The 15,109-nt window shown below is 54.1% G+C and overlaps 1 protein-coding gene across 1 annotated transcript in view; it reads right to left on the minus strand.

The window, feature by feature from the left end:
• Positions 1-3,073: 3,073 nt before the first annotated feature.
• Positions 3,074-15,109, minus strand: part of CD40 (CD40 molecule) — a 21,019-nt gene continuing 8,983 nt past the window's right edge. Inside the window, exons 2-7 of the mRNA XM_075571200.1 lie at positions 11,239-11,385; positions 10,709-10,802; positions 9,653-9,711; positions 9,193-9,294; positions 8,828-8,865; positions 3,074-5,651 (exon numbers count right to left, since the gene is read on the minus strand). Of these exons, the coding sequence (XP_075427315.1) occupies positions 5,517-5,651; positions 8,828-8,865; positions 9,193-9,294; positions 9,653-9,711; positions 10,709-10,802; positions 11,239-11,385 (575 nt within the window). The 3' untranslated portion in view covers positions 3,074-5,516. The remainder of the gene's footprint in view (positions 5,652-8,827; positions 8,866-9,192; positions 9,295-9,652; positions 9,712-10,708; positions 10,803-11,238; positions 11,386-15,109) is intronic.

A 15,109-nucleotide genomic window follows, 5' to 3' on the forward strand; every position in this document is an offset into this window, starting at 1 on the left:
TGGGAGAGGTCTGATGAGAACCAGGATAAAGCTTTCTTGGGGATACAAAGAGAGTGTAGAATCGGAGATAAAAGAGAGTGGCCAACAGTATTGGAAGAAGTAGAGATACCAAGTGGGAATAGTGGGGAAAGTGACCTTGGGATTTTGCTTCTTGAAGATCAGTGGCTAATTTAGTAAGCAGTTGAGTGAGCTGTAAGAAAGGCAGATTGTAAAGGGTCCAGAAGGGCAAGTGATTTAAGAACGTTGATCATACGGGAGAACACAAGAGCGAGGTTTGGAGCGAGGTGTGGGGTTTGGAGTGAAGTACAGGGTGGAGCGAAGTGCAGGATTTGGAGCGAGGTGCAGGGTGTGGTGAGTTGCGGGGTCTGGAGCGAGGTGTGAGGTTTGGAACGAGGTGCGGGGTTTGGAGCGAGGTGTGGGGTTTGGAGTGAAGTACAGGGTGGAGCGAGGTGCAGGGTTTGGAGCGAGGTGCAGGGTGTGGTGCGAGTTGCAGGGTCTGGAGCGAGGTGTGGGGTTTGGAGCGAGGTGCGAGGTTTGGAACGAGGTGCGGGGTTTGGAGCGAGGTGTGGGGTTTGGAGCGGTGTTTGGAGCGAGGTGTGGGGTTTGGAGCGAGGTGAGGGGTTTGGAGCAGTGTATGGAGTGAGGTGCGGGGTGTGGGGTTTGGAGCGAGGTGTGGGGTTTGGAGCGGTGTTTGGAGCGAGGTGTGGGGTTTGGAACGAGGTGCGGGGTTTGGAACGAGGTGCGGGGTTTGGAACGAGGTGTGGGGTTTGGAGCGAGGTGTGGGGTTTGGAGCGGTGTTTGGAGCGAGGTGTGGGGTTTGGAGCGGTGTTTGGAGCGAGGTGTGGGGTTTGGAGCGGTGTTTGGAGCGAGGTGTGGGGTTTGGAGCGAGGTTTGGAACGAGGTGCGGGGTTTGGAGTGAGGTGTGGGGTTTGGAGCGAGGTGTGGGGTTTGGAGCGAGGTGTGGGGTTTGGAGCGAGGTGTGGGGTTTGGAGCGGTGTTTGGAGTGAGGTGTGGGGTTTGGAGCGAGGTGTGGTGTGTCACGGTTCTACAACACCTTTTTATAACTGGGATCATTTGATTGAGCAAAACAAGATGGTAAAATAAATGGTAATTTATTTCTTATAAGAGACAGACACACAAAGTTACACAATTCAAGATTAACACACTTACTGGGGATGGGGCTAACAAATAAATCCGTTTCCGGAACAAAATTCACTTTCCAATGACCGGTAGTTACAAAAAGTCCTGGACATCTGTTACTTCGCCGTTGTTGGTGTGGCGCTTGGAATCTGCGCTCCCCACTGGCTGCAGGCCCTCTTAAACGTTCAGGCCCTCATACACTAACCTGGACAGCTTATCAGGGCGTGGGTATTCTCCTGCCAGCCAATCACCGATTTGCCAGTATTGTAAAGCAGGGCGGGCACCTTTTCTCAGGTAGCAAGGGGGCATGGGTTAACGTGGCCCCTCCGCCTCTTTGCATACTGAGGCCACCCTCTGCTCAGGCTCCACAGTCTGGATTTTGGCAGATGGAGTTAGCTTGCCTTGCGTCAGGCCAGGATATGGGCACGCCAGAATAATGGCAGTGCCCCTCCTGTCCTAACACCTAAGCCTCTCTGAGCCTTTCAAGTACGGCCTCCGGACAGACACAGAGGCCCCAACTAGTAGCCATCTGGGCCTTCCAGGAATCCATGACTTAGAAAGCCCTCAGTTCATATACAGGTTATCAATATCTATACACATTAAACTATACCCGTTTAATAAAAGATATGGTGCCCTGTCTTCTGTGTGCTAAAAGTTATGAGTTCTTATTCTGGTGTCGGGTGGAGTGAGTGTATCGATTCCCTTACAATCACTGGCCTCATTCCTGGCACACGAGAAAAATACTTTTAAACTTTTAAAACACTGCAAACGTGCTCAGCTTTATAACCTTAGCTGGCGCATTTTCCTGAACCCCTACTCTAGGCTCGGGATACCTGGGTATGTATGTGGGTACCTCTGCTATACTGGGGAACCCCTGCTATACGAAGGACTCCGTGTATACCTGCAGATATATTTTAACCCCTTCATAACCATTTACCTTGTCTGGAAGATGCTGCAGCAGGGATCCTGGCGGTGAGTCGTAAGAGCATTTTCAGGGTCCGAGGTTGGCGGAGTAATGCGCTTAGCTGTATCCGAAGATATCACTCAATCTCCGGATACAACTTTTGGGGTATCCCATAACCCGGAACCCCGCTACATAGACACATTCTGCAAAGACTTTCTCCGCCAAACCCACCCTGAAACGTACAGCCTAGAAATCTCCCGATCCCAGCATCCCCGGAAAGGAAATAGAATCACATCATTCTTTAATGTCGCAAAATCAGTATACAGTTGCAGTAATACATTTTCGACATCTGGGTACAAGAGCTGACACTCTAAGACCCTAACACACGGGTCAGGGTTAACCAAGTGGGCTTGACCTTTATTATAAGCCAGGTTAACCCCTTCACCGTCACATGGGGTTTGAAATAGGGTTTGGAGGGAGATGCGGGGTTTGGAGCGAGGTGTGAGATTTGCAGCGAGGTGCGGGGTTTGGAGCAGGGTGCGGGGTTTGGAGCAGGGTGCGGGGTTCGGAGCAGGGTGCGGGGCATGGAGCAGGGTGCGGGGTTCAGAGCAGGGTGCGGGGCATGGAGCAGGGTGTGGGGTTTGGAGCAGGGTGCGGGGTTCGGAGCAGGGTGCGAGGTTCGGAGCAGGGTGCAGGGTTTGGAGCAGGGTGCCGGGTTTGGAGCAGGGTGCGGGGTTCGGAGCAGGGTGCGGGGTTTGGAGCAGGGTGCGGGGTTTGGAGCAGGGTGCGGGGTTTGGAGCAGGGTGCGGGGTTTGGAGCAGGGTGCGAGGTTCGGAGCAGGGTGCGGGGTTTGGAGCAGGGTGCGGGGTTTGGAGCGAGGGGTGGGGTTTGGAGCGGTGTTTGGAGCGAAGTGTGGGGTTTGGAGCGGTGTTTGGAGTGAGGTGTGGGGTTTGGAGCGAGGTGTGGTGTGTCACGGTTCTACAGCACCTTTTTATAACTGGGATCATTTGATTGAGCAAAACAAGATGGTAAAATAAATGGTAATTTATTTCTTATAAGAGACAGACACACAAAGTTACACAATTCAAGATTAACACACTTACTGGGGATGGGGCTAACAAATAAATCCATTTCCGGAACGAAATTCACTTTCCAATGACCGGTAGTTACAAAAAGTCCTGGACATCTGTTACTTCGCCACTGTTGGTGTGGCGCTTGGAATCTGCGCTCCCCACTGGCTGCAGGCCCTCTTAAACGTTCAGGCCCTCATACACTAACCTGGACAGCTTATCAGGGCGTGGGAATTCTCCTGCCAGCCAATCACCGATTTGCCAGTATTGTAAAGCAGGGCGGGCACCTTTTCTCAGGTAGCAAGGGGGCATGGGTTAACGTGGCCCCTCCGCCTCTTTGCATACTGAGGCCACCCTCTGCTCAGGCTCCACAGAGTCTGGATTTTGGCAAATGGTGTTAGCTTGCCTTGCGTCAGGCCAGGATATGGGCACGCCAGAATAATGGCAGTGCCCCTCCTGTCCTAACACCTAAGCATCTCTGAGCCTTTCAAGTACGGCCTCCGGACAGACACAGAGGCCCCAACTAGTAGCCATCTGGGCCTTCCAGGAATCCATGACTTAGAAAGCCCTCAGTTCATATACAGGTTATCAATATCTATACACATTAAACTATACCCGTTTAATAAAAGATATGGTGCCCTGTCTTCTGTGTGCTAAAAGTTATGAGTTCTTATTCTGGTGTCGGGTGGAGTGAGTGTATCGATTCCCTTACAATCACTGGCCTCATTCCTGGCACACGAGAAAAATACTTTTAAACTTTTAAAACACTGCAAACGTGCTCAGCTTTATAACCTTAGCTGGCGCATTTTCCTGAACCCCTACTCTAGGCTCGGGATACCTGGGTATGTATGTGGGTACCTCTGCTATACTGGGGAACCCCTGCTATACTAAGGACTCCGTGTATACCTGCAGATATATTTTAACCCCTTCATAACCATTTACCTTGTCTGGAAGATGCTGCAGCAGGGATCCTGGCGGTGAGTCGTAAGAGCATTTTCAGGGTCCGAGGTTGGCGGAGTAATGCGCTTAGCTGTATCCGAAGATATCACTCAATCTCCGGATACAACTTTTGGGGTATCCCATAACCCGGAACCCCGCTACATAGACACATTCTGCAAAGACTTTCTCCGCCAAACCCACCCTGAAACGTACAGCCTAGAAATCTCCCGATCCCAGCATCCCCGGAAAGGAAATAGAATCACATCATTCTTTAATGTCGCAAAATCAGTATACAGTTGCAGTAATACATTTTCGACATCTGGGTACAAGAGCTGACACTCTAAGACCCTAACACACGGGTCAGGGTTAACCAAGTGGGCTTGACCTTTATTATAAGCCAGGTTAACCCCTTCACCGCCACATGGGGTTTGAAATAGGGTTTGGAGGGAGATGCGGGGTTTGGAGCGACGTGTGAGATTTGCAGCGAGGTGCGGGGTTTGGAGCAGGGTGCGGGGTTTGGAGCAGGGTGCGGGGTTCGGAGCAGGGTGCGGGGTTCGGAGCAGGGTGCGGGGTTCGGAGCAGGGTGCGGGGTTCGGAGCAGGGTGCGGGGTTCGGAGCAGGGTGCGGGGTTCGGAGCAGGGTGCGGGGTTCGGAGCAGGGTGCGGGGTTCGGAGCAGGGTGCGGGGTTCGGAGCAGGGTGCGGGGTTCGGAGCAGGGTGCGGGGTTTGGAGCAGGGTGCGGGGTTCGGAGCAGGGTGCGGGGTTCGGAGCAGGGTGCGGGGTTCGGAGCAGGGTGCGGGGTTCGGAGCAGGGTGCGGGGTTTGGAGCAGGGTGCGGGGCTTGGAGCAGGGTGCGGGGCTTGAAGCAGGGTGCGGGGCTTGAAGCAGGGTGCGGAGTTTGGAGCAGGGTGCGGGGTTTGGAGCAGGGTGCGGGGTTTGGAGCAGGGTGCCGGGTTTGGAGCAGGGTGCCAGGTTTGGAGCAGGGTGCGGGGTTTGGAGCAGGTTGCCGGGTTTGGAGCAGGGTGCCGGGTTTGGAGCAGGGTGCCGGGTTTGGAGCAGGGTGCGGGGTTCGGAGCAGGGTGCGGGGTTTGGAGCAGGGTGCGGGGTTCGGAGCAGGGTGCGGGGTTCGGAGCAGTGTTTGGAGTGAAGTGCGGGGTTTGGAGTGAGGTGCACAGTGTACACGATGGTAATATCACGCACAAACAGCGTGGAAGCAGAGTCTCTGTCTCGAAGCGCTTACAATCTAAACTGTGACCATGATGAGGATCTTGAGACTGAGGAGCCACAAAACAGAGTCATTACACGATCCCAGACACACAACAGGTCCTGACACGTGACCACCATCATGCACACACGTCGCCCCTCCCTTTGCAGGTTCCGTGCTTTCATACTCTGGACGTGCATGTGACCCCTCCCCTGGCCTTCTGGCAGGTGACTATGTGTGAGGTCCTCCCAGCCGTGGCCTTCACACTTCCTCCTGTGACATGTGGCTGTCCTTGCCCTGCTCCTGGGCCACAGGTAACCCCTGCATGGTGGTATCCAGCGCAGGGTCCTGATCCTCCTCGGGGATCTGCGGGGGGTGATCCTGCAGCAGAATCCCCTGGAACACAGAGCAGGGTCACACCGCTGTGCAGCCACATGAGTACGTGAGTGTGTGGTGTTATATGTGTGCATGTGTATTGCATGTTTGTTTGTGTGTGCGTGTATTGTATGTGTGAGTGCGCATGTGTATTGTGTCTGTTAATGTATATTGTATGTTTGTATGTTTGTGTGTGTGTGTGTGTGTGTCGTATTGTGTATGTTGCTGTATATTTGTGTGTGTGCATGTGTATTGTGTACGTTACTGTATATTGTATGTTTGTGTGCGTGTCATATTGTGTATGTTACTGTATATTGTATGTTTGTGCATGTGTGTATTGTGTATATTACGGTATATTGTATATATGTGTGTATTGTGTATGTTACAGTATATTGTATGTTTGTATGTGTGTACATGTGCATGTTACTGTATATTATATGTATGTGTGTATTGTGTATGTTACTGTATATTATATGTATGTGTGTATTGTGTATGTTACTGTATATTGTATGTTTGTATGTGTGTGTATTGTGTATGTTACAGTATATTGTATGTGTGTGCGTGTGTGTATTGTGTCTGTTATTGTATGTGTGTGTGCGCATGTGTATTGTGTGTGAGTGTGTATTGTGTATGTTACTCTATGTTTGCATGTGTGTATTGTGTACGTTACTGTATATTTGTGTGTGTGCATATGTATTGTGTACGTTACTGTATATTGTATGTTTGTGTGCGTGTCATATTGTGTATGTTACTGTATATTGTATGTTTGGGCATGTGTGTATTGTGTATATTACGGTATATTGTATATATGTGTGTATTGTGTATGTTACAGTATATTGTATGTTTGTATGTGTGTACATGTGCATGTTACTGTATATTATATGTATGTGTGTATTGTGTATGTTACTGTATATTATATGTATGTGTGTATTGTGTATGTTACTGTATATTGTATGTTTGTATGTGTGTGTATTGTGTATGTTACAGTATATTGTATGTGTGTGCGTGTGTGTATTGTGTCTGTTATTGTATGTGTGTGTGCGCATGTGTATTGTGTGTGAGTGTGTATTGTGTATGTTACTCTATGTTTGCATGTGTGTATTGTGTACGTTACTGTATATTTGTGTGTGTGCATATGTATTGTGTACGTTACTGTATATTGTATGTTTGTGTGCGTGTCATATTGTGTATGTTACTGTATATTGTATGTTTGGGCATGTGTGTATTGTGTATGTTACAGTATATTGTAAGTTTGTGTGTGTGTATTGTGTATGTTACTGTATATTGTATGTATGTGTGTATTGTGTATGTTACAGTATATTGTATGTATGTGCGCGTATTGTGTATGTTACTGTATGTTTGCATGTGTGTATGTTACTGTATATTGTGTGTATGTGTGTATTGTGTATGTTACTGTATATTGTATGTATGTATGTGTGTATTGTGTATGTTACTGTATATTGTATGTATGTGCGCGTATTGTGTATGTTACTGTATGTTTGCATGTCTATTGTGTATGTTACTGTATGTTTGTGTGCATGTGTGTATGTTACTGTATATTGTATGTTTGTATGTGTGTGCATGTGTATTGTGTATGTTACTGTATATTGTATGTTTGTGCGTGTGTGTATTGTGTATGTTACTGTATATTGTATGTATGTGCGCATATTGTGTATGTTACTGTATGTTTGCATGTGTGTATTGTGTATGTTACTGTATATTGTGTGTGTGTGTGTGTGTGTGCATGTGTATTGTGTATGTTACTGTATGTTTGTGTGCATGTTAGTGTATATTGTATGTTTGTATGTGTGTGCATGTGTATCGTGTATGTTACTGTATATTGTATGTTTGTGTGCGTGTGTATTGTGTATGTTACTGTATATTGTATGTTTGTATGTGTGTGTGTATTAATGTATATTGTATGTTTGTGTGTGTATTGTGTATGTTAATGTATATTGTATGTTTGTGTGTGTGCATGTGTATTGTGTCTGTTAATGTATATTGTATGTTTGTGTGTGTGTGTGTGTGTGTGTGTGCATGCGTATTGGGTAAGTTTGTGTATTGTGTGCAAGCCACCTGGAGCACCTCGGAGACGGACACCTCACCTCCGGCTCTATGCGCCTCTCCCTCCCCCACGGTATGATGTGGGGGACGGGGGAGAGCGTTGGTTTCACAGGACGGAGGGAAAGCCTCCGCTCCCTGCCCAGACGTTCCCGGCAGCCCCTTGGTTCTGTGTGATACCGTGACGGTTGTGTGATTGTGTGGTTATATTGTTGTGTTGTATTTTGATGTCCCCTTTTCCAAAACAATGAACAATATAAAGGAGAGACGCTGATGCCGGGCCTGGCTGAGGTCGGCCTCCCAAGGCGAGTTGCGTTTGTGGCGGCGGCTGTTGGGGGGGATGTAAGTGCGCGTCACCCTTCCCAGCGGGGCCCCGTGGTGACGAGTGGGCGGGGCTCATTTGTGCATGGCTCCCTGGGGCCCAGTCTCGCTAAAGGCCGGGCCGTGGGGCGACAGGCCTAGTGAGGCTTGCGGGCCCTGGTTTGGGCACCTTCGGCCTTTACCCCGGGGGGCATGTTCTGTTTGAATAAAAGCCGTGGCCGTGGCACCCCCCAGACATTTGTTGTGTGGTTATTTATTTATATGTACGTTTACGGGAAGGTGTACGCTGGGAGGGAGAGAGGTAGAGAGGGAGAGGGAGAGAGAGAGAAGGAGAGAGAGAGAAGGAGAGGAGAGAGAGAGAGAAGGTGAGAGAGAGAACCAGAGAGAGAGGGGAGGAGAGAGAGGGAGAGAGAGAAGGAGAGAGAGAGGAGGAGAGAGAGGGAGAGGGAGAGAGGGAGAGAGGGAGGGGGAGAGAGAGAGAGAGAAGGAGAGAGAGAGAGAAGGAGAGAAGGAGAGAGAGAGAAGGAGAGAGAAGGAGAGAGACGGAGAGGGAGAGAGGGAGAAAGAGAGAGTGCAGTGTGTTATGCCGTGTGTTATATTGTGTTGCGTTATGCAGTGTGTAATGCTGTGTGTTATATTGTGTTTTGCGTTATGCAGTGTGTTATATTGTGTTGCGTTATGCAGTGTGTTATGCCGTGTGTTATATTGTGTTGCGTTATGCAGTGTGTTATATTGTGTTGCGTTATGCAGTGTGTTATGCCGTGTGTTATATTGTGTTGCGTTATGCAGTGTGTCACATTGTGCTATCTTCGCACCTGCTGTTTTTTCTTGGTCTTTAGACATTTCATTGGAACTAAAACACAAAAATAAATAAAGTGGAAAACATTACACATGTCATTACCCCACTCCCTCCAAACCTGTCACACACTCAACACGGTCCCGTGTGTCACACGTTCACCCCTGTCCCGTGTGTCACACGCTCACCCATGTCCAGTGTGTGTCACGCGCTCGCCCCTGTCCCGTGTGTGTCACACGCTCGCCCCAGTCCCGTGTGTGTCACACGCTCGCCCCTGTCCCGTGTGTGTCACACGCTCGCCCCTGTCCCGTGTGTGTCACACGCTCGCCCCTTTCTCATGTGTGTTACACGCTCGCCCCTGCCACGTGTGTGTCACACACTCACCCCTCCTGTATAGCACCCAGACCAGCACCGCAACAAGTGGGCACAGAATGAGGAGACTGAGGAGTAGAATCACAATCACAGGAAGCCCCCCCGACCGAGCGGCTGAAATACAGAGAGCGTCACACCCCATCACCCCCAAACTCGCCCCGTTACCCCAAACTGCACACCCAGTAACACAAAACTCCCCCCCTTGTCACACCAAACTGCATAACCCATCACCCCCAAACTCCCCCCGTTACCCCAAACTGCACACCCAGTAACACAAAACTCCCCCCCCCCTCGTCACCCCAAAATGCATAACCCATCACCCCCAAACGCGCCCCGTTACCCCAAACTGCATACCCTGTGATCCCAAAACTACAAACGCCCTCACTCTGAAAGTTACTGACAGCCTAAAACGTACTCAATGATATCATGAAACAGACTCTGCCCCCCGCAGCCCAGAAGGAGCGATACTCACTGCACGTCACGTCACTGACACGGGATCCTGGGACACTGTCCTGCTGTGCAGAGTCACAACTACACAGGAAAACACGTCACGACATACCAGAGGATGTGCGTGCAAACAATATCATGGTTTCTGTCACCCTGCGTGTCCCTCTGTGTGTATCACCCTGCGTGTCCCTGTGTGTATCACCCTGCGTGTGTATCACCTTGCATCTCTCTGTGTGCATCCCTTTGCGTGTTCAGGTATGTGTGTCCCGTGTGCATCCATTAGCATGACTCTCAGTGTTTGAGTTTGTGTCCCTGTGTGCGTATCACTCTGCTTGTCTCTGAGTGAAGATTGCTGTGTGTGTGTGTCATTCTGCGTGTCTGAGTGAGGGTTCCTGTGTGTGTCGTCACTCTGTGTGTCTCTGAGTGAGGGTTCCTGTGTGTGTCATTCTGCGTGTCTCAGCGAGGGTTCCTGTGTGTGTGTGTGTGTCACTCTGTGTGTCTCTGAGTGAGGATTCTTGTGTGTGTCACTATGTGTGTCTCTGAGTGAGGGATCCTGTGTGTGTGTCATTCTGCGTGTCTGAGTGAGGGTTCCTGTGTGTGTGTGTGTGTGTGTGTCATTCTGCATGTCTGAGTGAGGGTTCCTGTGTGTGTGTATGTCATTCTGCGTGTCTGAGTGAGGGTTCGTGTGTGTGTGTGTGTGTCATTCTGCGTTGTCTGAGTGAGCGTTTCTGTGTGTGTGTGTGTGTGTGTGTGCGTGTCACTCTGCATGTCTGAGTGAGGGTCCCTGTGTGCGTGTCACTCTGCATGTCTGAGTGAGGGTCCCTGTGTGCGTGTCACTCTGCATGTCTGAGTGAGGGTCCCTGTGTGTGTGTCACTCTGCATGTCTGAGTGAGGGTCCCTGTGTGCGTGTCACTCTGCATGTCTGAGTGAGGGTCCCTGTGTGTGTGTCACTCTGCATGTCTGAGTGAGGATCCCTGTGTGCGTGTCACTCTGCATGTCTGAGTGAGGGTCCCTGTGTGCGTGTCACCCTGCGTGTTGCTATATGTGCAGCTCTGTGCGTGTCGCCCTGCATGTCGCTTACCTTCGCCACACTCCGCACGGCTCTGTGGAAGATGTAATATTGGAGAAGGTTCCCTCTGCGCAGGGGGAGCACTGAGTGTCCGAAAACAAGCTGGCTGAGGAGCAAGAACACGGCATGGAACATAGGACACGGCACGGAACATACACAGGACACGGCATGGAACATACACAGGACACGGCATGGAACATACACAGGACATGGCATGGAACATAGGACACGGCATGGAACATACACAGGACACGGCATGGAACATACACAGGAAACGACATGGAGCATACAGAGGACACGGCATGGAACATACACAGGACATGGCATGGAACATACACAGGACACGGCATGGAACATACATGGCACATGTCGAGAAGGCAAGGAATAACCAATAAAGGGGTCTCTGCCTTGAGTTGGATTCTGGGAAGCCCTGTGCTGCGAGGGCTGGCAGTCCGTATGTAGCACACAAGGCACACGCGTGTGCTAACCAGATACACAGCACTTTCTATCACAACCACCTCAGCCAACACACAGCCACTCACCTCTCTGCGTGACTCCGTGTCCTGGGAGGCAAAGCGTGTTCAGCACACATGTCTCACACGACTGGCTGGAACAGTGTCGGTCACTCTGACACCTACACACTACGTCCCTCTCTGCTGTACCCCCGCTCTGCTGCTCCAACCCTGCATCTAGGGAGAGGGGAGGGGGAGATGAGACAAGCTCCTTCACAGTGCTATTGGTGGAAAGGTATAGGACATAAGGACAGGAATGTAATGTGTAGTGTGAGAATAAACAAGATGAGGACAGACCTCCTCACACAGTCACTAAAGTCTCCCACATACCAGGACCCAGATCTCCCAAAGGAAGCGCAGTCACTCAGACAGCAAACGTCTCCATCTCCTGTCTAAAGAAACTGAGCAAAGATAGAAACCCAGAGACAGACACCCAGAATGTGACCTGCTACAGACTGCTAGACACGAGCTGCACCCAAAGGGAGGGAGAGAGAGCAGTGTATATATACACTATACAGAGAGCAGCAGCAGAATATCTGTCTGTCTGTGACACACAGAGAGTGCAGTGTGTATCTTATACTATATTAGTGAAAGCACTGTATGTTTGCCTGCCTGGATGTCCGGTGTCCCTAGTGGCAATCTCATTGGTCCCTTGGGCCGGCCGCCCCCGCACACCTCTCATTGGCCTCACACACTCACACCACCCCCTTGGCCCGCCCCCCACACCTCTCATTGGCCTGAGGCGGAGTGACGGGCCAAAGGTCCACAAAAAAAAAAAAAAAAAAAACACACACACACACACACACACACACACACACACGGGGGGGGGGTTACATACATTAGCGGGGCTCACAGCGTTAGCAGCACATCTCCTGCTCTCTTCCTCACCGGTCCCGGAGGCTCCGCCTCTCCCTGTTTCCCGCGCTTTCACACACCCCCCTCCACGTGGGAGCTGCCGGACTGGTGAGTGAGCGGCCGGACGGGTGAGTGAGCGGTCTTCACGACCCCTCACCCCCCTTCACCTCCCCTCACTCACTTCCCCTCCACCCCCCCCCCCCCGGCGCCGCTACAGTCAGCGGGGGAGCGGAGTGAACACTTCCCCTCACTCACTTCCCCTCCACCCCCCCCCCGGCGCCGCTACACTCAGCGGGGGAGCGGAGTGATCACCTCCCCTCACTCACTTCCCCTCCACCCCCCCCGGCGCCGCTACACTCAGCGGGGGAGCGGAGTGATCACCTCCCCTCACTCACTTCACCTCCACCCCCCCCCCCCGGCGCCGCTACACTCAGCGGGGGAGCGGAGTGATCACCTCCCCTCACTCACTTCCCCTCCACCCCCCCCGGCGCCGCTACACTCAGCGGGGGGAGCGGAGTGATCACCTCCCCTCACTCACTTCCCCTCCACCCCCCCCCCCGGCACCGCTACACTCAGCGGGGGGGCGGAGTGATCACCTCCCCTCACTCACTTCCCCTCCACCCCCCCCCCGGCGCCGCTACACTCAGCGGGGGAGCGGAGTGATCACCTCCCCTCACTCACTTCCCCTCCACCCCCCCCCCCCGGCGCCGCTACACTCAGCGGGGGAGCGGAGTGATCACCTCCCCTCACTCACTTCCCCTCCACCCCCCCCGGCGCTGCTACAGTCAGCGGGGGAGCGGCCACAACACGCTGCCTCCCGCCTCAGATCCACGTGGGAGCTGCCGGACGGGTGAGTGAGCGGCCTTCACCTCCCCTCACCCACCCCTCACTACACTTCCCCTCCCTTCCACATCCCCTCCACCCCCCCTCCACCTCCCCTCACCCACCCCTCCTCACCCACCCCTCCTCACCCACCCCTCACCCACCCCTCACCCACCCCTCACTACACTTCCCCTCCCTTCCACATCCCCTCCCCTCCACCCCCCCTTCACCTCCCCTCCACCCCCCCCTTCACCTCCCCACCACCCCCCCTTAACCTCCCCTCCACCCCCCCTTAACCTCCCCTCCACCCCCCCCTCCACCTCCCCTCCACCCCACCTTCACCCCCCTTCACCTTCACCCCCCTTCACCTTCCCTTCACTCCCCCTTACAACCTCCCACCACCTTCCCCCCTTCCCACCACCTCCCCCCCTTCCCCCCTTCCCACCACCTCCCCCCTCTTCCCACCACCTCCCCCCCCTTTCCACCGCCCCCCCCTTCCCACCTTCCCACCACCTCCCCCCCCTTCCCACCTTCCCACCCCCCCCTTCCCACCTTCCCACCCCCTTCGCTCCACCTCCCCCCCCTTCCCACCTCCCCCCCTTCCCCCCACCCCCCCCTTCCCACCACCTCCCCCCCCTTCCCACCACCTCCCCCCTTCCCACCTCCCCCCTCCTCCCCCCTCCCCACCACCTCCCCCCCTTCCCACCTCCCCCCCCTCCCCCCTTCCCACCTCCCCCTCCCTCCCCCCTTCCCACCACCTCCCCCCTCCTCCCCCTTCCCTCCACCTCCCCCCTCCTCCCCCTTCCCACCACCTCCCCCCTCTTCCCACCACCTCCCCCCTTCCCCTCCTCCATCTCCCCCCTTCCCCTCCTCCATCTCCCCCCTTCCCCTCCTCCATCTCCCCTCCTCCATCTCCCCCCTTCCCCTCCTCCACCTCCCCCCTTCCCTTCCTCCACCTCCCCCCTCCTCCATCTCCCCCCTTCCCCTCCTCCATCTCCCCCCTTCCCCTCCTCCACCTCCCCCCTTCCCCTCCTCCACCTCCCCCCTTACCCTCCTCCACCTCCCCCCTTACCCTCCTCCACCTCCCCCCTTACCATCCTTACCTCCCCCCTTACCCTCCTCACCTCCCCCCTTACCCTCCTCACCTCCCCCCTTACCCTCCTCACCTCTCCACTTCCCCTCCTCCACCTCCCCCCTTTCCCCATCCCCCTCTCCCCTCTTTCCCCCCTTTCCCTCCTCCCCCACCTTTCCCCCTTTTCCCCTCCCCCACCTTTACCCCCTTTCCCCCTTCACCCCTCCCCCCTTCACCCTTACCTCCCCCCCTTCACCCTTTCCCCCACCTCCCCCCTTCACCCTTTCCCCCCCCTCCCCCATCCCCCCTTCTCCTCCCCCCTTCCCCTCCTCCCCCACCTCCCTCTTCCCCCTTCCTCCACCTCCCCTTCCTCCCTTCATCCCCCCTTCACCTCCTGTCACCACCCCCCCCTTCGCCTCCTGTCACCCCCCCCCCCTCCCTTCACCTCCTGTCACCCCCCCCCCCCTCCCTTCACCTCCCGGCAACCCCCTCCACCTCCCGTCACCCCCCCTTCACCTCTCCCCCTTCACCTCCCCTCACCCCTCCTTCACCTCCCCTCACCCCCCCTTCACCTCCCCTCCGCCCCCCCTTCACCTCCCCTCACCATCCCCCACCACCCCCCCCCTCACCACCCATCCTCACCTCCCCTCCGCCCCCCTTCACCTCCCCTCACCACCCCCCACCACCCCTCCGACCTCACCTCCCCTCCTTCAACGCCTTTCGTCCGCCCTCCCGCCTCTGCCTTTCGCCCACCCGCACTTCTGCCTTTCACCCGCCCACCGCTCACATCCCCGCGCCACACAGCCGCCGCACGCACTAAACAGACCTGCCACACTCGACACACACCCGCCGCCTCTCACCCACCCCACACACTCGACACACACCTGCCGCATCCTGCCCCTACGCAACAATATCACTGACCAGCTGTCACCCGCACTCGCCACACACCCGCCGCCTCACACCCTAGCAGGACCCCGACCCACAGCCAGCACTCACTACCCACGCGCCACCCGTACTGAACACCCACCTGCCGCCTCACACACGCTCACACCCTAGCAGGACACACGCCTCACATTTTCACATCACTTATGTCACCAAAATATACATTGTACTGTGGTGTGGTTACAATAAACCATTTTTATACAACATCAT

This window comes from Ascaphus truei, chromosome 15 (genome assembly GCF_040206685.1).
Source record: "Ascaphus truei isolate aAscTru1 chromosome 15, aAscTru1.hap1, whole genome shotgun sequence".
NCBI lineage: Eukaryota > Metazoa > Chordata > Amphibia > Anura > Ascaphidae > Ascaphus > Ascaphus truei.